General features: G+C 30.4%; 1 protein-coding gene across 13 annotated transcripts in view; it reads right to left on the bottom strand.

The window, feature by feature from the left end:
- LOC117168862 (proton channel OtopLc) overlaps positions 1-23,925 on the bottom strand; it is a 90,466-nt gene that overhangs the window by 12,733 nt on the left and 53,808 nt on the right. For 3 of the 13 annotated variants that reach the window (XM_033354741.1, XM_033354742.1, XM_033354744.1), the window contains exon 1: positions 9,503-9,932. The exons of 5 other annotated variants lie outside the window; for them this stretch is intronic. Coding sequence is in view for 3 of the 8 variants with exons in the window: in XM_033354739.1 (XP_033210630.1) it covers positions 14,877-15,076 (200 nt within the window). In the remaining 5 variants the exon portion in view is untranslated. Of the gene's footprint in view, positions 1-9,502; positions 9,933-14,876; positions 15,119-16,633; positions 16,942-23,925 lie in introns of those variants that run through there. 5 more of the 13 variants (XM_033354738.1, XM_033354740.1, XM_033354739.1 and 2 more) reach the window with 4 other exon arrangements.

Below are 23,925 nucleotides of genomic sequence, written 5' to 3'. Positions count from 1 at the left end.
AAGGAATATGATAAATCCTTAAATATTTTTTTCTATCACAATGAAATAACCAACTATTAAATGTGATATTTTTAAATTAATTAGACTTTGTAACGAAGCTCAAATTGTTTAACATCTGTATGTCACTCTTAAAGAAAGACCATTAACAAATGTTTTTTTATCTTTGGCAACGCTTAAATTAATGGAAAATTATTTTTCGAAGTATTATAATAAATCAATGTTGAAATTAAATTCTGAGAATTGAGAACAAGAAAATAAGTAATATTATCTTGTTTTCAAATTTTTTAAATAATAATTTTCATACGATTTTTGAGAAAATGTAGAAACTTTTTAAATATTTCAAGGGTATTAAAAAAGAATCTAGAAAATTTTAAAGAACTTATTTTATTATATAGGATTTTACAAAATATTATGAAAAATTCCAGACTGCAAATTTAAAAAAATAACCTTACTTTCTTCTAAATTTTCCCAGAAATGTTAAAAAAATTTGTTTATTCTCTTGAAAACATTCAAAATTATTTTCAGTTCTACAAAATATTTCTTGAATTTACCCGATTTTTGTTCGTTTTTATTTTGCAATCTTACCAAATTGAAACACTTTGCTTTAAAATCTTCTAAACTATTTTTAGAAATTTTCAAAAATCGTTTGTTATGTGTAAAAACCTTTTTCAATTTTCTCTTATACTCCATTGTTCAAAATAAAAAATTATTTAAAACTTTCACACGAATATAAGGAAAATTCTTCTTTTTTAAATTTGGTCAAACTTTCTAAGCCTTCTAATTTCTAAAAATTATTCAAATTTCTTCTGACTTTTTTATTTATTCTGCAAAATTTTAAAAATTGCCCTAAAATCTGTCAGCTTCTTGTTTGACCATTTTTGAAATATTCTAAAATCTTTTTAAATCATTTTTGAAATTAATTTTTCGAAATAAAAAATTATTTTAATTTTTCCTAGGAACCTGAAAAAATATCTTTCATTTTCGTAAAATTTTACAAAATGTAGACAAAAATTTTACCAGTTTTATTTATTTTTGAATCGTTTCAAAACTTTTGAATATCTCTCAAACTTACTCACATTTTTTCAGAATGATGTAATATGACAAAATTGCAAAATTTTGCTTTTCAATCTTTCAAACCCTTTTTAAAAATTAAAAAATCTCCTATGAATTTCAAGAATTTTTTCAAATCCTGACAAAATTCATTTTACCTAAAAAATTTGTAAAACTTGAAAAATTAAGAAAAGATAGTCTCAACGTCTTCCATATTCTTTTAAGCCACATTTTAAAATCTTTAAAACTTAAAATTATTCTTTTAAAATAAAACCGAAACCATTTCTCCTCAGATCTTTCATAATTATTAAAAAGTTTCTAACTATTTATTCGGAGTCTTCGGATATTTTCATACCGGAGCGATAATTAATGAAAATGGTTCGATAAAGAAAAAAGAAAAACACTATTAGAAAAATCCACTGTGTCATCTTCACAATAATTATATAAATACACCGTTTCCTTGATACATTTTAAAGAGTTTTTAACGGCTCTACATGAGAAAAGACACGTAACAGCCAAAACAACTAGAACAAAGTTACTACTAGCGCCGCCACATGGCCGTTTTCAACACATGGGCCATTTTCAACTCCCGGTGACAGGAGGCTGGTTTCAATAATATAAAAAAATTTTTAACCAAAAAGATGAATTTATAACCAAGAAGATTAATTTTTTAAACAATGTTTGATATTTGGAAAAAATATAACTTTTTTCTAAACACTCGGTTCTCCGATTTTCTTTCATTAATTATTTTGATCTAATATCAGGTAACAAAAAAAAAGATTCATCATATTATCATTATCGGAAGACTGCGTTTTATGCACTGACGCTCTGAAATGTACATGGAAATTCTGAAAAATTATAACTTTACTCCAAACGTTCAATTCACAACTTTTCTTTCACCAGTTACTTGTACTCAATGTCCAAAAAGACAAGAAAAAGTTCCATCCCAATAAATACTACGAATATTAATTTTCTGTACAATTTTCGATATTTGGAAAAAATCTAACTTTTCACTAAAAATTCGGTTCTTGGATTTTTTAATTAATTATTTTTATTTAATATCAGGTAACAATAAAAAAATATGCATCCCAATATCCTTATCGCAAGACTGAATTTCACCCAGACACGCACTTTGAAACGTACATGAAAATTTGGAAAAAATTCTAACTTTTCTCCAAGCATTCGATTCTCAAATTTGCTTTCACCAGTTATTAGTACGCGATGTCCATCAACATAAGAAAAAATTTTATCCTAATATTCTTATCGGAACATTATGTTTTATTCACCCGCGACCTCTAAAAAGTATTTTAAAATTTTGAAAAAAATTATAACTTTCTTTTGAGCATCCGATTCTAAAATTTTCTTTCATTGATTACTTGTACTGGATGTCCAACAACACAAGAAAAAGTTTAATCATAATATTCGTTCGGAAGACTATGTTTTATTCACACGCGCCTTATCAAAAGTATATTAAAAAATTCGGAAATAACTATAACTTTCTTTTGAGCGTCTGGTTCTTAAATTTTCTTCTACTTATAATTTGTATTTAATGTTAGGCAACACCAAGAAAAGATGAATCTCAATATTCTTCTGAGAAGACTGCGGTTTATCCAGCTACGCACTTTTTCGTACATTTTACATGGCATCCAATGCAACTGATGAGTGAAAGAAATTCTGAGGGCCGGTTACTTAACAGAAAGTTAAAGTTTTTTCCGAATGTTTTCTTTTACTTTTTAGTATTTATTCTTCTCGGAAGTCTGAGTTTTATTCACTCAGGCACTTTTCCCTAAATTTAACATGATCTGTCTGGATAAAAAGCAGTCTTCCCAAAAGAATATTAAGACGATCTTTTTCTGGTGTTGCCTGAGATCAAGTAAAATGGATAGGTCAAAGGAAATTTCATAACCGGGCGCTTCGAATAAAGTTTCAATTTTTTCATGTACCTTTCAGAATGTGCGGTTGAATAAAACGCAATCTTTCGATTGGGATATTGGTATGAAGCTTTTTCTTGCGTTGCTGAACATCAAGTATTAATAATAAATAAAAGAAAGTTTGAGAACCGGGTGTTTAAAGGAAATTTATAATTTTTCAGATTTCCTGTGTATATATTGTGATCAAACTTTTTCGGTGTTTCCTGACATTAAATTAAAGTGATAGCTAAAAGAAAATTTAACAACTGGACGCTTAAAAGAAACTTGTGTAATTTTTGTAAATCTGTTTCGTAGAACATTAACCTTTTGTTTAAAATTTATATATTAGTGCTGATAAGTCAACTGAAATCTTATTTGGATAAAGACTATTTTTTCTGAAAATTGGTCTGTTTGATTTAAAAATTCATCTTTTTTTGTAGAAGTATTTGCGTGTCGCTTAGATAAAAATGCAACTGTTTCCTAGAAAATTTACTTATTATTTCAAATTCGGATTTTTGTGTTGAAAAGTCAACTGAATTGTTTTTGAATGAAATTCTTTATTTGAAAATTTATCTTTTTGATTTGAAAATTCACGTTTTAGTAGAATTTTTATTTGACTTGGACAAAAATGCAACTTTTAGGTTGAAAATATAACAATCTTCTTAAAGTCATACTTTTTGGTAAAAACTCGACTATTAACTAGAAAATTAACTTATTTGTTACAATTATTATTTTGGTGTTGAAAAGTGAACTGGGATTTTCTTTGGATGAAAATTTAAAAAAAATTTAGGGTTTTTTTTAAATTCATCTGTGCAGAAAAAATGTTATCTTTTTTAAATAAAAATGCAACTGCTCGTTCAAAAATTCTACTCTTTTTTGAAAGATTGTTTTTTCGATTTTAAAATTCACCTGTTTACCAGAAATGACATCTTTCTTGGATAAAAATACAACTATTTGGTTAAAAACCCGACAATTTTGTTGAAAAGCCACACTTTTTTATTAAAAGTTCTGCTGTTTTGTTGAAAATTTAACCATTTCGTAGAAAAATTACTTATTTAAATATAGTATTTTGGTATTGAAAAGAGAAATAAAATACATTCTGAAAGAAAATTCCATTATCTTGAAACAAATTTCGTTTCAATTAGAAATTTATATTTTTAAGAGTAATTTTATTTTTCTTGGATAAAATTCAAATGTTTGGTTCAGAATTAAACTTTTTTTTTAAAGTCATATTTTTTTGTTGAAAATTTATATTTTGATCTTGAAAAATTATCTGGAATCTTTCTCGTATGATAATTCAACTATTTTATTTGAAAGTTAGGTTTTTGTTCTTTTTTTCTTTAAATAAAAATTCATCTGTTTCAAGAGAATTTTTTTTTATAAAAAGGTAACTATTTGGTAGAGAATTAAACAATTTTGTTTAAAATCCATCCGTTTTGCTTAATGATTCGTTTTTTCGGATTGAAAATTTAATTTTTTCGTAGAAATTTATTTCTTGTTCAAAAATTGATATTTTGATCATGAAAAGTCAACCGAAATCTTTTTTAATAGGAAATTCAACTATTTTCGGTTGCAAATTTATCCTTTTGACTTTAAACATTCATCTCCTTTAGTACAATTAAAAAAATTAAAATCGCCACTATTTGGTTAAAAATGATTCTTCTTTGCTTGATTATTCAACTATTTTGTTTTAAATTAAAAAAAAAAAAGATTTATGCTCTTGTTGTTCATTTTTCATTTTTGCTGAAATCAGAATATTTTTTATTTGAAAATTCAATTTTTGTAGAGAAAATTCGTCTTTTGGATTTAAGGTGCAACAACTTAGATAAATCCTTATTTCTTTCTTGAGGGAAAAATCTTCATTTGTTGAAAATGCGTTTTTTGTTTTTAAATTCTTTTTTCTTTAATACAAATTATGACACTATTTTGTTGGTAATTTATCTTTTTAGGAACAATTAATAGTAAATTAATAAATTAAAAAAGTAATTGATAAATTTAAAAAATTGTAATACAACTAAATACTACGTACAGTAACACGGAGGGGAAGGGGTTATAAATATTTTGTTACGTTTTGTTACAGGGCGGAGGAGAGGTCTTAGAGAGGGCCTATAATCGGTTACGCAATTGAAGTATGGCCCCTAACTCACAAGGGAAGGGGAAGTTAGGAAAATGACGGGTTAGAAAATGAGAAGTCGGGAAGTAAGGAAAAATGAATAGAGAGAAAGTAGAGGTCGTGCCGGTAAATGAAGTTAGGGGAAATAGGAAAAATTTGGTGGAATGAGGGTGGGTAAGTAGGGGAAGTGAGGGGAGCGGAACAAGGGAAAGTGAGAAGAAATGAGGGGATGAGCGGAAATGTAGGGGAAATGCGAGGGGGGAAGTAGATAAGGAAGAATTTGGGAAAGGGAGGGGAAGAAAAAGTTGAAGTGTGGGTAGGGGAAGTTTGAAAATGCAGAGAAGGGAAAGTATTGGAAGGAGGGAACGATTTATTTGCGTATTAATAGGTTACATTGACTAATTTTTGTGTATACTAATGTATATTAAGTGTATATTTAAAAAAATTCGAGAACCGAGCGTTTAGTAGAAAGTTGGGATTATTTCGGATATCAAATCTAGCTTATTTGATTAAAATAATAAATATAAATAATGAAAAAATAACATATATATTTAATAAATGTAAATAAATAAAATAATATTATAAATGATAAATAATGAGTTATTTCCATCTAAAATCATATATTGCATTATCTTTACGGTATTTAAAGAAGAGAAAATTGATTTTAATATAGTTTAAAAATTTCATATTTTCTTTATAAACGTTTCGAACTTCGGTGATGTAGTCAACTTCACTGTCAAGTTCACTTTAAATTTGATTAAAGTCTAATTGAATGTTCCTGGTGGCTTGCTCATTATTCTCGTGGGAGGTAACGTGTTGATACTGGATATAATTAATTGTTAATAGGACGAGACGTTTGTCTAATTATTTTAAATTATTCTGCGAAACTTGTTACGATTAAAGAATGCAGAGAGAAACCTCAGACAGTGTTCCAGTCAGCTTTATTCGTTTTTGGTCACGAAAACATCATCAAGTGGAAATAGCAGTGTATAGTACAGACTCTCAACGGTCCACAGGCTTGCTGGTCGATATCTCGAAGTACCTACTTTCAGTGCCGGGATTCGCTCCCTTTACATTCTCTATAGTGGTTGAATACTTGATTCTTCATTTCTCTCTCTTTTTTTCCCTTTTATCATTCTGTCTGCTCTCCATTGTATTATTCGTCTAGCTTTTTCTTTCTGAGGGAATGATCTCCCTTTCCAACCCCTAATTTTGCACCATTTTGCGATTCTTTGATTCTTCTAGTTTCCAATTAGATGCCTGCTCTTTTAGTTCGATTATTTTATAGTTAGTTTGCAGATTCAATTCAGTTGAATGAGTTCGATTGGATGAGCAACATTTATTATTAAAAAGAGTAGTTTGTGTTAGAATATCATTAGTTCGAACTTTAATAAGTTTGAAACTTCTTTAAGTGTGTCGGCTTATATATTTTTATTAGCTTGAATACTTAAACAGGGTGTGCTGCAGGTCTAGGGAATTAGGAAGGAATTACTCTAGAAGTTAGGGGAATTTTTTATAAACGGAAGTTGAAGTTAATTTTATAATTTTTATGGAAATTCAACAAGTGTGGTAGAAATTTTATCCAGGCAAGGTTAGACTAAAGTATTTTTTTAAAAATTGAAATCTTTTTTGTTTGAAATATCAACTGTTTAATTTATTGGAAATTCTTCTTTTGTGTTAGAATGATTATCTTCGTGGTAATTCATCTTTTTGGTTAATCATTCATTTCATTGGTTGAAAATTCAACTATTAGGTTTAAAATTCCTTAAATTCAAACATTTGGTTGATTACTCATGCATTTTGTTAAGAAATAGTCTTTTTTGGTGGAATATTAATCGTCTTAGTTGAAAATTGAGCTTGTTGGTTGAAAATTCATTTATTTTTTTGAAAATTCGTTTTTATTGAAAATTCGTTTTTATTGAAAATTAATTTTTTTGAGTTGAAAATATAACTTTCATTTTTTGTTGTCGAAAAATATTTTTTTTATAAAAATTTAATCTTCGTGGATTTAATTTCTTTAACTGAAAATCTTAATATTTCATTTTATGTGGAGGATTTATCTGATTTGATAGAAACTTTAATCTGTTTTCTCTGAAAATGTTACTACTTATTTTTATGAAAGTTTATTTTATTTTTCTAACTGAAAATATAAATATTCTATTTTTTGTAGGAAATTCATCTTTTGGGTGAAAAATCTAGCTATTTGATTTAAGTCATTTTTTTATAAAACATTAATTATTTTAGTTAAAAATGTATGCTCAACAATTTTTGCTTAACATTTTTTTTCAGTTAGAATTTCTGTTTTTTTTCTGGCTTAAATAATTTGTTGAAAGTTTTAATATTTTGTTTGATTTCAACTTTTTAAATTGAAAATTTATATTTTTCTTGTTGAAAATATCAACTATTACACTTTTTGTTGAGAATTTATTTTTTTCTAAAAATCAACAATATGGCTGAAAATTTTAATAATTTGGTGAAAATTTCTTCTTTCTAAGTTGAAAATATATAATAGATAAGTTAGCAAACGAATTTTAAGTTTCGAAGCCGACATGTCCATCTTGTTTACATAGCTCACGATATTTACACAGGAAAAAATAATAAATAACAATTTTACACTCTAAGTTCAGAAACATCAGAGTTGTAGAGAATGTTTTCCTAGAGAAAATAAGCCATGCTTTATGAAAATTAAACCATTTTTTTTAACTGGTAAGAAGCGACAGTAAGAAGAAATTTTAATTACATATATTGCTTCAATATTTTTTTTCGTGATTTAAAAATTATTTTCATACCAAAGAATATTTTTGTTCTTTTATAAGACATGACTGATAATATGACATAAATTCTTAAAATCAAAAAAACTTTTTTCCACGAGACCGGCATTTTTGGCACAACTACCTTAAGCAAAGTATCTTTGCCTTAAGGGGTATTCTTGGTGTAGAGTCAAGTTCAAAATTACCCAATCTACACCTCGGTTTATAAACTGACAAAAAATTTGAACAAAAATTCATACTTTTCAATTAAATTTCAAGTTGCAAAAGCTTATCCCATTCCTACGTTCGTCACATATTTATGGAAATTACTTTACATAAGAATTATATGTATAATTATTTTAACTCTTAACGGTCACACCTCCAAATGTACCTTCAGATATTTTTGACTGAAAAAAAATTATGAGTGATTTTGAAACAATAAAAAATAGGAAAAAAATCTCTAAAGCCTCATTGATAATTAGCTATTAAAATTTTTAGTTAATAATTCTTTTCAGTAAATAATTTCCTAAATAACAAGTAATAAAAAGGTGTTAATTGAAATTCTAAAAAACCTTTCAAGGCATAGAATGAGATCTTTTAAATTCAAATTGATTAGAAATAACAAATTTTGTTTAAACAAAAGAAAAAGAATGAATATTAATATAACTATTATACATTTATATAAACAATTATAACCTCAATTAAAAGTTGCAATAATTGAAAATGTATCTGATTCAAGTAAAGTTGACCAGACATTATGATTTATTTACATTCTATTTATTGACATTATTTTCTGAATTTAAGCTAATCTCTAAATTTAAGTCAGTTTTTGAGATTGAGGTGCAACAATTTTTAATTATTATTTTTAAATGTTTAGTTTATCTTTTTAAAGCTAGGAGCACAGTATGGATTTTACTTAACATAAATAATAAGTTCGGCTTAATTTAGGTTGAATGGAATTTAATATGAAATACTTAATTTAAATCTTGTTGTTTTGTTTATTTAAATGCACTTGCGCTCAACTAACAAACTTTCTAATTTTGTACTGATCAATTCAAACTTAATAATGATATTAAAGACTATGGAAAATAAATGTTTAAATTCATATTTGTTCTAATAATCGATTGTCAATGGAAAAGTCGAGTATTTGCAAGTATTGAAATTAATATTTCTCTGCAGAAGATTAATTGCAATAATAACTGAGAATGTAAAAAGTGTAACAGATATCCCGTATCCAGTTTCACCAAGTATACCTGTCTACAAAAAAAATAAATAACCTTGATAGTCCAATATATAAATTAAGAGGAGACACGGGTCAAGTCTCATATCATTCAAAATTAACATTCAATAATTCCCACTAATTTGTTTTCTGACGGTAATCCAATTCCTTCCACAAAATTATGAAAAAATATCGAATTGTTGATATTGATGGAACTAAAAACAGTTGAAGGTAAGGTCCAAAAATTCATTCCAGTCTCAAATTTTTCATACGGATTTTTCAAGTATAAATATTATATACTTTAAACTAAATTTTTAAATACTTTATCGATAATCTCTATTCTAGTGTCTCCTCTTAAAAAGATTGAAATTTCACTGATCATTGGTAATATAATGTATACACTATTAAAGCCGTTGATTCAAGCAACAATTGATGCAAACTCCACTTTAAATAAATTTACCAAAAATAAAAAGCTTTATCCATTCTAAATTTCACACACTAGAACAGCTGTCATCACTACCCGTTGCACTTTTTGATTGAGTCAAATGCCGTTTTCACAAGCACAGATGAAAACATGGTTTCTGCTCGCTTTGGAACTTTATTATTAGCACTTTTCATCTCGATTTGAAACTTTCTCTTTCGGTTCGTTGTTTTCGACCATGCTTAAGTGAGCATTTCACGAGTCATGGGGTTAAAATAGGATGAAGACCTTCGACGTTTGCGATCGAAAGTCCCGCTTTGAAAAGCGGGAACTGACGAAGCTTCGTACTCGAGGGTTGAGTTGCCACTGCATATTGAATATGATCATGTCTAACGACGCTATCCATGGTTTGGTGTGGGTTCGTGACAACATTACTGCGTCTGCGACTGTAATTCGAGAAGACTGCTTTGCTGAAGGTTCACGCACACGCCGCATTTTGCCGCGAACGTTACGCTGTACTCCACTGTTTCATCTAGATCAATAACATGAAATTAACAGCGTGCTAACAGTTTCTCTCGCGTTTAAATTACTCCCTTTGAATTATTTTTCGTTCCACTCACAAGCGCTATACTCATACATATTTTTAGAATTACAAAAACGTTTTGTTATTTCAAAGGAAATGAGGGTTGATCAATTTTATCCTGAAATTGCATCAAAATAGTAATGACATGCTTTTATACTGATTTTGGATTTTTTATCTGATGAGCAAATTAGACATCAAAATGGTCCGATTCTTGAGATCAATTTTTTTTTATGAATTCTCATGTAACTGTCGAGTTATGTTTTTATGTTACATTTATGTCATGATCATCTGCATGCATATTGAAACCTGAGATTTTGGAGAAAAATCATATTGAGTTTCGGTGAATATTTGAACTAAGTTAAGCCACACAGTAGTCGTGACGCAGATTTTTTTTCTCTTTATCTAACTTGAATTAATTGAAATTCCATTTAATACTATAAAATGTTAAAGCTAAATGGAGTTCATCATTAAATATTACTTTTAATATATTTTTAACCTTTTATTCCAATTATAAACAAGTTTAACGATTATTGAAACGTCAAGATTACTGGGACATCTACTTTCCGTAAATATGAAGAAGCCCTTTTTAAAGCTAAAATAAATTATTTCCAGAGCCATAGAGATTTATAGCCCATTATCGGAAAATCATCATGTTTTTCCCACCTACGAATTCAAAATTTTGTAAAACGTTACTTGTTGGTAATATAACATAATTTTCTGAATGTATAAGCGGTAAACCAAAAATTTTAAACATCTCTAATTATGAATGAACATGGGCTAAAACCAAAACTTTAATTTAAATTATTTGCTCGACATAGTAAGTATAAAATCTTCCAGATTTGAATATTCATTTTCTTTGGTTGAAAATTAGTATTTTTTTGCTAACTTTATCTATTCCAGATTGGAAATTAATTATTTTAGTTTAAAATCCATCTCTATGTTGGAAAGTCCGACTATTTTTGGTATAAAGTTAATGCTTTTTGGTTCAAAAGCCTATTATTAAATTTTTCATTAACAATTTATATTTTTTGTTGAAAATTAAACTACTGCGTTTAACTTCTTTTTCAGAAATTAATTTTTTTAGATACATAATTTTAGTTAAAACTCGTCTTTTTTGTATAAAAATTCAAAAGTTTTGATAGAAAATTAAACTGTATGATCGAGAATTAAGTTTTTTGATGAAAACTTATATTCTCGGATTGAAAATTCAACTCCTTTGTAACAAATTAAACTTTTTTGATAAAATTTCATCTTTATGGTCTGAAAATGCATCACTTTTCGAAGAAATTTCATCTATTTTGTTCTAAATACAACTTTTTGGATGATTATTAATTTTTTTATTGAGAATTCAATTATTTTGTTGAGAATTCCTCTTTTCAATTGAATGTAACTGTTTATGCTCAATTGTTGGCTAAAAATTTAACTATTCGGTAAAACTACTGTGCTAAAAATAATTTTTATAGTTGATGATTCATCATTCTCGTTGAAAATTCATCCATCCCACTACAATTTTTTTTGTTTACAAAATACTTTATTTTAACTGAAAATTGAACTGTTCTGGTTGAAGATTTGCAATTTTAGTTGAAAATTCGAATTTTTGGTTTAAAAATTTCAATATTTTGGTAGAAAATTAAACTATTGAACTGAAAATGAACTTTTTTGTTGAAAATTCAAATTTTTTTCAGAAAATGCAGTTTTTGGGCTTCTAAGTAAATACGTTTTGTTAAAAATTAGCCTGTTTTTTTAATGATTCATCATCCTGGTTGAAAAAATGACTGTTGAAAATTTAAATATTTTGCTGAAAATTTGTTTTTTGTTGGAAAATTGTTTTTTGAACTGAAAATATATTTCTTCTGGTTAAGCCTTCATAATTTCAATAGTAAATTCAGGTATTTGTTTGAAAATTTACTTTTTGCCTTAAAAATTCTTTTTTTTTCATTAAAAAGTAATTTTTTGACTGCAGATTTAATTATTCAATTTTTACATGAAAATTTGTCTTTTTTGGTTCATAATTTTTCTTTTTGTTTGAAAATTCATGCATTTTGATAAAAGTTAAACGTTTTCTAACAAACTTTCTGTTGGTCATAGGAAGTTGTAAATCTTTCAGAAGTATATGCGTTGGAATCGGTTATGAATGTAAAGAAACACTTTCAGAAAGATAAAAACTAATTTTCTGAGCAATAGAAATTCTTAGAGCAAAATTGGAAAATTTGAATTTTTCTTTAATCATGAAATTTCAAATTTTCTAAAATATTCCTTGTTAAAAAAAATACATTATGTTGGTTACGACTATCCTACGATTTTTAATAAAAGGTATAACCACTTCCACTCGACAGACTTGCATAAAGTTGTATAAAAATTAAATTTTGATTTGCAAAAGCGGATCATTTTGATTTGAAAATTATCGTCAGTTGATCATCTATATACAACGATTTGATATGTCGGAGTTTACGGTATATTGGATGTTTCCAAATGTCATGTAAAAACAAATTCAAAATGCTTCAGGTAGAGGTTGCACCATTTTGAGTTACATGTTTCATCAGTGGTGTAATATTCAGATATCCATTTTTCTTAATAAAATAGATGTCCTAAAATCTTCGATCTGCTTTGTTTAATAGACTTTTTTAAAGAACGTATAAAATGGCCACGTATTAATTTCTAACCTATTTAAACATCTTTAAAAATTTGGATGTGCTCTGTCCTCAAAGTCAAAACAGTATTGTGGAAGGTTTCAGCCTAGTATGAGTAAACTTTCGGCTTCCAGAATAGGTGTGAATTTGAAATTTTCTGTTCTTTTTATAATTTTACTTTTGCGATACATGCTATTTTTATTACAAAAAACTCAAATACACTCATCCTAGCTTGGTTACTTGTAGAAAAAAGCTTGTTGAATGTGTTCTGTTTAAATTGTATACAAAACTTAACTTTAAGGAATTCACAATGTGCTATGTATGTACTTATTTCAAAGACCAGAAAACGAACTACGCATATGGAAAAGCGACTTAAATACAAGTCTCTTAGCCTGCTTTCATTTCTCTTCCAGAAACTCGTTTTCTCGATAACTGTTTTTAAACCCATTTTCAGCGATCCTGTTGCAAAATTTCCATTTTCCAGAGCCGGATGGAAATCTTTTCCACTCTTCGTTTATCGGGAATTTCATTTATTTTTTCACTCCTAAGCCTTATGCATTCCGATTTTTCAGAATAACTTTTGACAAATGTTAAACTGCTTAGATTTAGAATATTGATTTGAAATAAACGTTTAATAAATTTTACGTTGTTACATGAAGTTGAATATTTTGTTTAATACCGTCGCAGAATGTTGTTTCAATTTGAAATACATACAAATTTAGATTTTAAATGATGAATTAATGGAAAGCTTAGACAGTTCTAACTAGACAGGAATCTGCAGAAAAAAATAATATGATTTCAAGAAAGAGTATAAAATTCTATAAATATTAATCTTTTTTAAAGCAGAATTTAATAATTCATAATATTTTGCATTGCTGATGATATCTTTGTGTTTCCCATTATTACTCCTCATTGTTTCTATACCTCTGTTACCTCATTACATATGTTACTAGGGCACTCGACCTTTTATTTGTAAAACTAGTATACGTGCTGCTGTTCATCGTAACTGACGTATACGTGTATCGTTTTACTCAATGGCCGGGAAACCCTATTAAATTTCTATCTTCACTGCTTACCCTTGTTATAGTTATAAAAGTTTCTAAGCACGTTCAAACTTTCCTAATTAAATTTTCATCAACAATAGAATTACAAAGTAATTATCAAATTCGTCTCTTTAATCTTCGTCTTCATTTTTAGATGAATCCTGAAAATTCAGTTGCTCACTCTTAATCTTTTACTTCGCGCAGCAAAATTTTAATATGCTCCAACCCGGTGTAATGCTGATACATACAGAAAAGCTCTTTTGCTTATCTGGCGCTTCTGATGCAATAAAATAGGTTAAATTTTGTATAAAATTACTCGGAAATAATCAAACTAATACAGCTGAGGGGCCTTAAGAATATAAACACTGGAATTTCGCTAAAGAAAATTTGCAAATTGTATCAGTAGGGCAGTTCAAAATCAAGTTTAGGGAGTTAAAAGATACCTCAAATTCGGTTTCAAATCTGAGGAGAAATTGTATATTTTTGTTTTCTCGGCAATTTTAATTTTAACAGTGTTTGGGAAAATTTTATGGGACAGTTTAAGGACTTCTAGAGGACTTTTAAACGGAAAATTCTACGAATCAAGCATATGGGGCCACCCTTAACACACTCCACGGTGCCCTGAAAAGTATCCCTGAATCTAAAAATGTCAACTCTGCACGAAATATACACCTTTGAGTATTTTACTTTCGTTTTTTGTACATATTATTATTGTTGATGCGGTGAAATAATCATCAATATTTTATAATAATTTCTTTTTTTTCTCTCAAAAAGTTAACTTTTTATTAGCAGAATCATAATAATGGTTGTCTCTTTATATAAAAAATTGAATTTGTATCAAGGTTAGCAAACCCTTATAAATAGTTATATACCATTCTTCGATCGGCAGTAAGAAAAAATCTAACAATTCATTTTTGAACCAACCTACTGGAATTACCCTAGTTTCGTATGTTTATATTTTAAAAACCGCGAAAGATTTTTTCCACTTTTCCCTCTGACGGAACACATTTTCGAAACATTTGGCTTTTTAGAAAATACTCGAGTTTGCACCAGATTTACCCCGGCTCATACTTAAAATATAGGCAGCTTCTTTTGAAAAATTAAACTATTCAGGGCGACTGTTCTAAAAAATCTAAATCATTCCAAGAGGAGCTTACTTTTTCGCGGGGGTGGATCGCACGTTCTTCAGCTCCATCTCTTTATTTGCGGCATTGTTCTTCTCAGCGATGTCCTGTGAATTGGGTGGCGCATTTTGCGGATTGAGAGGTCTCGTAACCGGAAGCGTAGCCGTGTTGTCGCTAGCGGCAGACGCCTCCACTTCGACGGTAGCCACTTTACAATCGCCACCGCCTACCATCGCAATCTCGAGTCAGGTTTAACTTCCGGACTCCACCTAACCCTACACAAGAATCCAGATTGAATCCCGAGGACCTTCCTGGATGACCTTCGGGGATCGGGACATTGGGGAGAAGCGGAAGCTTCACTCCAATGTCGACGACCGGCGCGCGCTGCTCCCGCCATTTTGGTGAACCCAAAATGTTGTCCCTCTCTTTCTAATTTCCGACCAAAATACCAACCCACCACCCTTCTGACTACGCTCAATACGATTTGAAAAATCAGTACTTCAATCACGTAACTCTCCCCAATCAACTTCCATTCTCTCTTGCAATGAGTGAATCTCGTGATGAAAAATTCGTATCGTGACTGGGTCTGTCAAATCTAGAGCCACTCAAGTTCCAAACCAAGGGTTAAAAGCCTCTTTAACACTGGAAATTGTCGTGCTAGATTTTTAATAGGAGATTGGAAGAGGAGTTATGTCTCAGATGATGGTTTATGATTATAAGTTGGGATATCACAGCAAAATCTTTATATCAAGACTATTGTATGAATTCTTTCTGGGAGAATTTTCCTATTAGATGGTTTTTTGGAATCTGTCCTTTGCGATTTTCATCATTGGCATGGCTCATAGAAATGCAAGTTAGGACATAATACTTAGCCCATGAGGTCAGTTGTTCTATTGTAAAAAGATGATGTGTCAGACCATGCTCTGTCATGATCATTTATAATATCATAGAAAACTACTTGAACACTTGGAAGAATCTTGAGCAGGTCAAGATACTGTCATTGGATAAATTCTCCCTATGAGAAATAGCTTATTAGATTTGAAATTGCTGACAAGAATGAGAAATTCTACTATCGAAGGAATAGGAAATCATAAGATTTCAGAGAATCTAAAGAACCTGATGATTTTCGATAGGACAAGCGTATCATCCCATTAAATACAAAATGGAGTTTTAGAAATCCTAAGTCCTCAGGGTTCACCCTGGATACCCATATCTCTTCAAAGGAATTTCAAACCGGATTAAGGGGACCCTTTGAGAAGGAGCTCAAATTCAGCAATTCAAATTCTCTCTGATGAATTGTACAGTGTCAAGTAGTCAAGTCCATACCGTAGTAAAAATATACGGTCCAGAGATTCTATCTGTTAAAAAAATTCAATTTTCGGGAAAGCTACTCGAAATCAAGGTTGGTTTTTAAACATAAAAGGCACTAACCGAGATGAGACACAAGCCTAAATGAAAGAGCTACTCTGCAAGCATCCTTACCCTTGTTGTTTCAAGTTTTTTCTGTTTTATTCACAGACTCTCCTATCGTGATAAAACTCCTAGGATTTTTCACACTTCCAACACTAGGAGAGATCAGATGACAGAGAAAGGGAGCGTATGATACATTAGCCAAAATGATCGAAAACAGAGATCATGGAAAATCGACACGGATGATCAATCACAAACTCTCTGATCCCAAGCACTTGCTGGAACGAGTTAATTAGAACTGAGCACATGAGAATCGAAACACACTGGCTCTAATGCTTGATGTGAACTGTCAGGTCAAGGAACGTCGACGGGATCCTCACCTGGTCGGCGGTTCTCGCGGTAACTGCACCCTGGTTTGGTATTCGAGGGTATACCACGGTTGATGAGAAGAGAGGAGTATAGGGAACGAAAAAAATGGTAGGGAAAAGAAGGGCGGATAGGAGGAGAGAAGAGTGCGAAGGTCGATGCGTTGAGAGAGGGAGAATCGCGGCGTCTGTCCCCAATGTACCTGAATGACTTGGACCACGGTGGACAGAGAGAGGGTAATTTTGACGAGTCGAGATCGCCGATCACCCTGTCAAGGAGAGACGAAGATCCACTACGTTATTGGAACGCGATGAAATGGGGGTCGAATCACGATCACCGCCCCCAGCATCCCGGAGACTGAGGCTGGCCAGGTCTCTTCCCGGGCAGCATCAGCTTCTCGCACAGGCGCAGAAACCACCCCATAGTTTCCATCGTATATCGTTTCGTTTATATCGCTGCGATTCGCGAGTCAGGCTATGCCCGTCGATCATGTTCCAAATTTTTTGAAATCAAAAGACCTTCCCTGGATTTAATTTTAATCAATTCTGATTTGGGAGGAATGAGGGCTCTGTAAAATTGAGGAATAGGTAATTAAATGGGATCTGCTTTTAACTTTTTGTATAGAATTAGAGGAATTATAATTGCATATCGTAATCTGATGATGGGGGTACTATGGGTGTATCTGTTTGGGGTCGTTATATAGATCAAGTGGGACGGGAAAATGCAGTGGGTGAATTAGGTCAGATAATTGGGGAAATGGTGCAAAGATAATTTAGTTTAACACTGGATTTTATGCTTTCACGATGATTCATTTTGATGAAAAGAGATATTTCGGGTTTTACTCGTGTAAAAAACTACGAATTGTTTGCCGACGTTTCGTGAACATTGCAGTTCACATCTTTAGGGCTGACCTGAAACTAGTTTAAGTTTCTAGTTTAGGTTAAGTTTAAGTTAAATACTGTTCATAATTTATTGATAAACTGTCATCAATAATGTCAGAATTATAAGTTTACTTCCATTTCATGAAGTCTTTAACACGTATTGTTGTAGTTATATCGTTAAAAAGAGTAATAGAGAATTTAATTCTGTTGGTGTTGAGTATATTCTTGCTTTATGCATCTGATTGAATAGGATATGAGTTTTGATTCAACATTGCGATTGTAAGATCTGCATTACATTTGGGATTTGCTGTGTTGACTGAGAAATGAGGCATTCATGAAGTCTTCTGCAAACAAATCATTGAAAGTAGTATTAGATTTCAATAGCCAAAAATTGTTTCAAATATTAAAATTCGGTCACTTAATTTTGGCGTTTCTATTTCCTTTACTCAGAATTTTATTACAATTAAAATAGATGATGGATGCGTTGCCTAGTTTAGTGACAAGTCGTTAACAGAGGGGTAGACACTATAGACAATTTAGATCATCATAAAGCAGCAGATGGTTGTATCTGTCACTAGTAGCTATCTATATTCAGTATGATAGATTATGATTGATTTTGCGAAATTGATTACGGGAGGAAAAGTAAGACAGATATTGATAGAATAAGTGTAACGATGAAAGAGAAACAATTTAACACTATTCTACCAATAAAATTTTAGAGCTTGTGGTATTTATTTGATGGTCGATTCAACAGTTAATCAACAATCTGATCGATTTATATTTGGATTGCTTCATATTTAGGTCAACTCTGTTGAGAATTTGAGATCAATGAAATATTAAGTTGACATAACCCATGCAGGGTTGATGACTCACCTAGTTTACCGATATGTTGTAATACGCTTCAAAGTGGCTAGATATTATGACTGATTGTTGAGGTTTGATCATTAAACGTATTTTAGGATAAAGTATTGCCAGGTTTATTGAATAAAAGGAATCAATTTAGCATGATTGATGTTCTACAAAAAAAAACAAGTTATCAAGTTTATTGAAAAATCGTAATATATTGCAAAGAGTTCGACACTATTTCACATAATCATGATCATGCGAAAGTAGCGGGTTGAATCAGTTTGAATAGGACTTTTCGATGCAATAGTATGCAAAGATTGACAAATTCATTGAGGCAAATTACTAATGGGTGAGAAAGTAGTTGATAGGATACACCAGATACCAGAAATCATTCGTTGAAGAATAAATACAGGCCATTATTGATCTCAAATAAACCATTTAGTTTGGTGGAGGTTTGTGGTGAAAGAGATTTGATCTGTTTGAAGAGGTTATCACATCCTTTGATGCTAATCGATTAACGTAGATAGTGGCGGAAATGATTTGATGAAGAATAGATAAAGCTTCAGTACTATTAGTAATTTGCATTCAAATTAATTGGAACATCATTGGAATATGAGGCTATGCAAAACTACAAAAAATATCAAAAAGAAGCCCATTACATGGAATTTTTTCTGCAGCATAGGTAATTCGAAAAGGTAATCTAAAATTATTTTTCTTGAAAAGGTCAAGGTTCTTTATATTTAAAGAGTTTTTTAGGATCATTGCGGATAATAGCGGATCATTTTGCTCCCGCATGTCATTTTGTGCTTATATGGTATTTTGGGACCGATTCGAACCAGAGAGGAATTCTACCTCGGGATCTTCTGATGACCTAAACCTACTGACAGAAGTAAACAATGGAAGATTAGACCATTTTTTAATCTAAAATAATGGAATTTAGAATACTACTCGATTATTAAAATGCATTAAAGGATGAACAGCAAAGATTGGGTGCCCAAAAATATCCAATCTGAAGGTCTCCATTGATACCGATCTGCCAACGGCCTTAACAAAATAGAACCTTATAGGATCTTGCCACTACATCTTGCTCCAGCATCCTATTATTTTTGCCCACATCTTTCGAGATATATTCAGATTGAAAAAGCCGAACCAGACTATCTTGAGATTTTCTGTTGAAAACCCTGCACTTCAAGGCATTCTAATCAGCTCGCGGGAAATTCTCCAGAGAAGAGCTGCCGATCGCGAAACACGATCGAGGTCAAATATCGGTCCAGGCGCATTCAAGTTGAGCCGCTGGTGCACTTGCATCGCGGGGAAGACGTTCGTGAAAGGGGGTGGGGGTGGGGTTGGTGAGTCTAGGTGGGGATAAAGGGGGCAAAGTGCTCCGTGTTTCTGCGACCCACTGACCCGCTCGATAACGCTACCACCCAGGTCACTGACCTTTCCCTCGCAGAAAATTTGAACGGCGCAACCCTTTCTGGGCTCGATGTCCTAAATTGTTCTTCTTCTGTTGCGCTGAGAATGCAGAGTCGAAGGCTTACAACCTCTCGTGGCCTTTAGAAGGCCATGGCCGGACAGTTGTGTTGTTATTTTGCAGTCAATGATTCCAGGAGTGTATTTATGAGGAAGATAAACGCTTCCTTTCTGCAATAGTTTTCACTTCTTTGTATAGAACAATGGTCCTATTCAAAAGTCAATAGTTCTGAATTCCTATTTACTGCCTCTTAAAAACTTACATTTCGATCATTGCTAGGGCGTTGTCCCATTGTTTTTGCTTTGGGGGCTGTAAATTGCAAAATTCAAGGATGAATTATGTATTTTTAAGAGGATTATTGTGCTTTAAAGAATAAAGGGATTAAGTAATATATGAATAGTATTTTTTTTTATGATTTAGCGGAGGGTACTCAATTTGAGAATAAGGGATGACTGCTGAGTTTCAGCTTCGTTTAAACAATTTTAGACGGAATCGTTATGAGAGGAGATTGCTCTGTCGACAAATAAAGTCTTTTTGTCATGAATAATCTTGTAGTATATTATATTGCAAGGATTGCAACAAAAACCGAGTCTCACGCACGTTGAGTATTGATTTCAACCTCGTTTGCAGTGCTGCCACGATTCCGCGTCCTCCGAACTAAAATCTAGCCACAAGGGAAAAGAGTAGATGAGTCTACCTAAAACCTGTCTTTTTTGCTTCATCATTTGCATGACAGCACGTATATAAAGTGCATTTTTATTTTGAGTTATTCCAGAGATTTTTTTCAGAATTTAGATATTTTATCCTGAAATTCCTAGAGCGCTTCTTCCTCACATTTATTGATGTAAACATGACGTGTACGATATCGAGAAATGATATTGAATTTGTATGTTTCCGTGGAATTTTTTGTACTTTTGAGCAAACAATTTAAAATAATTATAAAAATATTTTTAAAGATATTGACTGGTAAATGCACAAAATTAGTGTAATAATTGTCTTTAGCAGTATGCATTGGAGTTCAGTGAACTTTTTGATTCGAGATTAGAAGGCTGCCATTTAAGGTTTCAATTAAATTAATGAACTATATAAATTAAGTAAAGCCTATAATTTCATTTTTGGAATGTGTACGCCTAACGGAAAAAATCAGCTGTTCTTATCGAAATTTTGGTATATATAGCCCCGGCTATTTTTTTCAAAAGTTCCCGATTTTTATTTTTACTGTACAAATTGAGATTTTTTTATTTTTTAGCATGTTGAAAATCACACGATTATTTTCTGTTGGTGTATTGAATAAAGGAACGCTTTATTAAATAGCCTGGAATTCATGACTTTTCAATATTTTATTCTATAAATTTCTAAATATTTAGGAGTTTTAATGCTTTTTGACCGTGGTCCAAAGTTTCTGAAATTGTTTCAAATTCCTGAAGTGTTTTAAAAATTATCTCATTAGATCAAAAAGAGAAAAGAAAGTCATCCGCCATTTCTACAATTCTGCAATTATTCCTTAACTTGTTAATTTTTTCCCTTCATTGAATTACAGTGGAAATCATCTAATTACATCAGACAAGAAAAAAGCTATTTCCGCCATTTCTAGAATTCCACATATAAGGGTTTCAAATTTCATTATTAAGAATACTATCATTTTCACCATATATTTTTGTACTATGATTTAATAAATAAAAACATTTCTGTGGCGAAATGTTGTCACAGGCTTATACTGCCCAATATGTAGAAGGCATTTTTGGTTAGAGTTGGATTTTTATTTGATCATTTTGCACGGGGCTCTCCCGGTATATATCAACAGTCACGAACGCATTTTTATAATGCAATCAAGTGATCTAATGAGAGCAGTCTGCCCAGACATATTGGACAAAGCCTGGTTTTTACCCCATCATTGACGGACTGGGTTGCGGACAGCTTAAGGTGGGTTCCGAACCACCAGAACCTCGGTAAAGGTACATTGAAAAATTTCCAGAGGTACCGGCTCAGGGATCGAACCCCGGACCTCTGAGGTGAAGTCCAAGTGTCTAACCAACTGAGCCACCGAGGCTCATATATATATATATATATTATTATATATATTTCTTTGTTTTTAAAGTTTTGATGTTTGAAATATTGTATTATTTTGAATGCACCAATTTAAAACTATTCACTATTGAACACGTCACAATATAAAATTGTTAGATTGTTATATAAAATTGTTAGATCTAAAAAACTTAAACAAAACGCGTTGGATTTTAAATATTGTACTATTTGAAAATCTTCATTTTAGAATGCCTGCAATGTTTTACCCTTTTATTTTTATTTTTATTTTGATGTTTTAATTAGAAATGCTGTAACTGACAGTGTATTTATTTTATACAGTTTTAGAAAAAAATTGGTCCAAGTTTGATTTTAACAGTAAATGTTATATGTTCCGAATTTATTGTATAATTTAGTTTACAATGCTTAATTCGATATTCTTTCATTTAAAAAAGGCCGTTCTAAAAACTTAAATAATTAAAACTTAGAAGCGTTAGAAATCGAAAGTTTTGGATAAAAAAATGTTTTGTTAATCAACTGTGAATATAAATTATAATGATTTTAAAAATAGAACTGCACATAAAGGATTAAGAAGTGAACAATAATAAAATTGATTTCATAAAACGATTCGGAATCAGTTCAAAATTTAAGAATTTCCAGAGTTTAACGTTAAAAATTAAACAGTTTCAATTGAGAGGTAGTTAAACAAATGTGAACGGCCGGTTGAAACTTGATAAACTGTTTTAAAATTTAAAATAACCTGAAAATCATATATTCATAATTATTATTTTTAATTGTCAATTTATTTTTTGTATTAATTCACTATTATATTCAATTTTATTAAATTTCAGATATTGTTTCAGTCTAAAATTTGAGAATTACAAATTTTTTAATTAAGAAAAATATAGATTTCCTAATATGTAGAAATATTTTACTGTTTATTTAAAATCTGTAATTAGAGAACAAATATTCAAAACTAAGGAAAAAAAACTTTGAACTTTCTAATTTTAATTGTTCTATTTAAAAAGTTTCCATTTTGTGAGTACAGTGGTCGAATTTTGTTGTATAAATAAATTTTGAACACCTATTATTTCTAGAAAAGATTTGAGTTAGTTAAAAACATATACCGAAGCTTAATTTGAAACCAAATAAAATTTTTTGCAGACTTCGAACAAAAATGTAGAACATTTTTAGAAATTTTGAAAAGCTTAATAAAAATAAAAAACATTTTTATATAAGAAATTATAAGAAAATATTGGTCATTTTGCAGGGCTTAAAAAAATTAGGAAAGACTTTAGGAAAAATTCAAATAATTTGAAAAAGTGTTTAGAAGATCTGAAAAAATGTCAAAAATGATTTAAAGGTTTGATAAATATAAAACAATATGCAGTAGATGTTTCAAGATTTTAACATAAAATTTTGAACCTTGTTAAGGATTTTAAAACTATTTTAAATGAAAATAATTTAACTCTTAATTTAAGAAGTGTTTTTATTACTCCACATGGAAACATTTTTAGTTTCAGAGTTCGAATATTTTAATTTCAATTACTATAATACATTGTTTCGAACAGGGAAAAAAAGGGTAAATTCTCGGGAATTTTTTCTTTAACTGAAACGGCGCCCCTTTATATCCACAGATTTTATAGGCTTTCAATGGATTGAAAGGAATTTCAAAGGATTTACAAATCTTTTAAATGATTTTAAGGGATTTCGAGAAATGTCAATGACTTCAAAAATATTTTTAAGGATGTTAATTGTTCAGAAAGATTCCTACGGACTTCAAATATTTCAATAAATTTTAAAGAGATTTCAAGAATCAAAGGTGTCTCTTTATATTCCAAAATATTTCACGGAATTTCAAGAACTTAACGTGATTTTAAGAGATTTTACGGATTTCTATGATTTTAAAGGATTTCGAAAGATTCCGAAGGATTTCGAAAGCTCAGCATTTTAAAGGGATTATAATGATTTCAAGAATTCCACGAGATGTACAGTCTGTCAAGTTAAAGCGTGGGTGGCTTTACTCGCAGTCGGTAAGGTGTATCGACATGATTTTGGTGTCAAAATATTAAGAAGAGCTCCC

This window comes from Belonocnema kinseyi, chromosome 3, assembly GCF_010883055.1.
Source record: "Belonocnema kinseyi isolate 2016_QV_RU_SX_M_011 chromosome 3, B_treatae_v1, whole genome shotgun sequence".
In the NCBI taxonomy this organism is placed as follows: domain Eukaryota; kingdom Metazoa; phylum Arthropoda; class Insecta; order Hymenoptera; family Cynipidae; genus Belonocnema; species Belonocnema kinseyi.
This window is presented reverse-complemented; position numbering and strand designations above follow the sequence as displayed.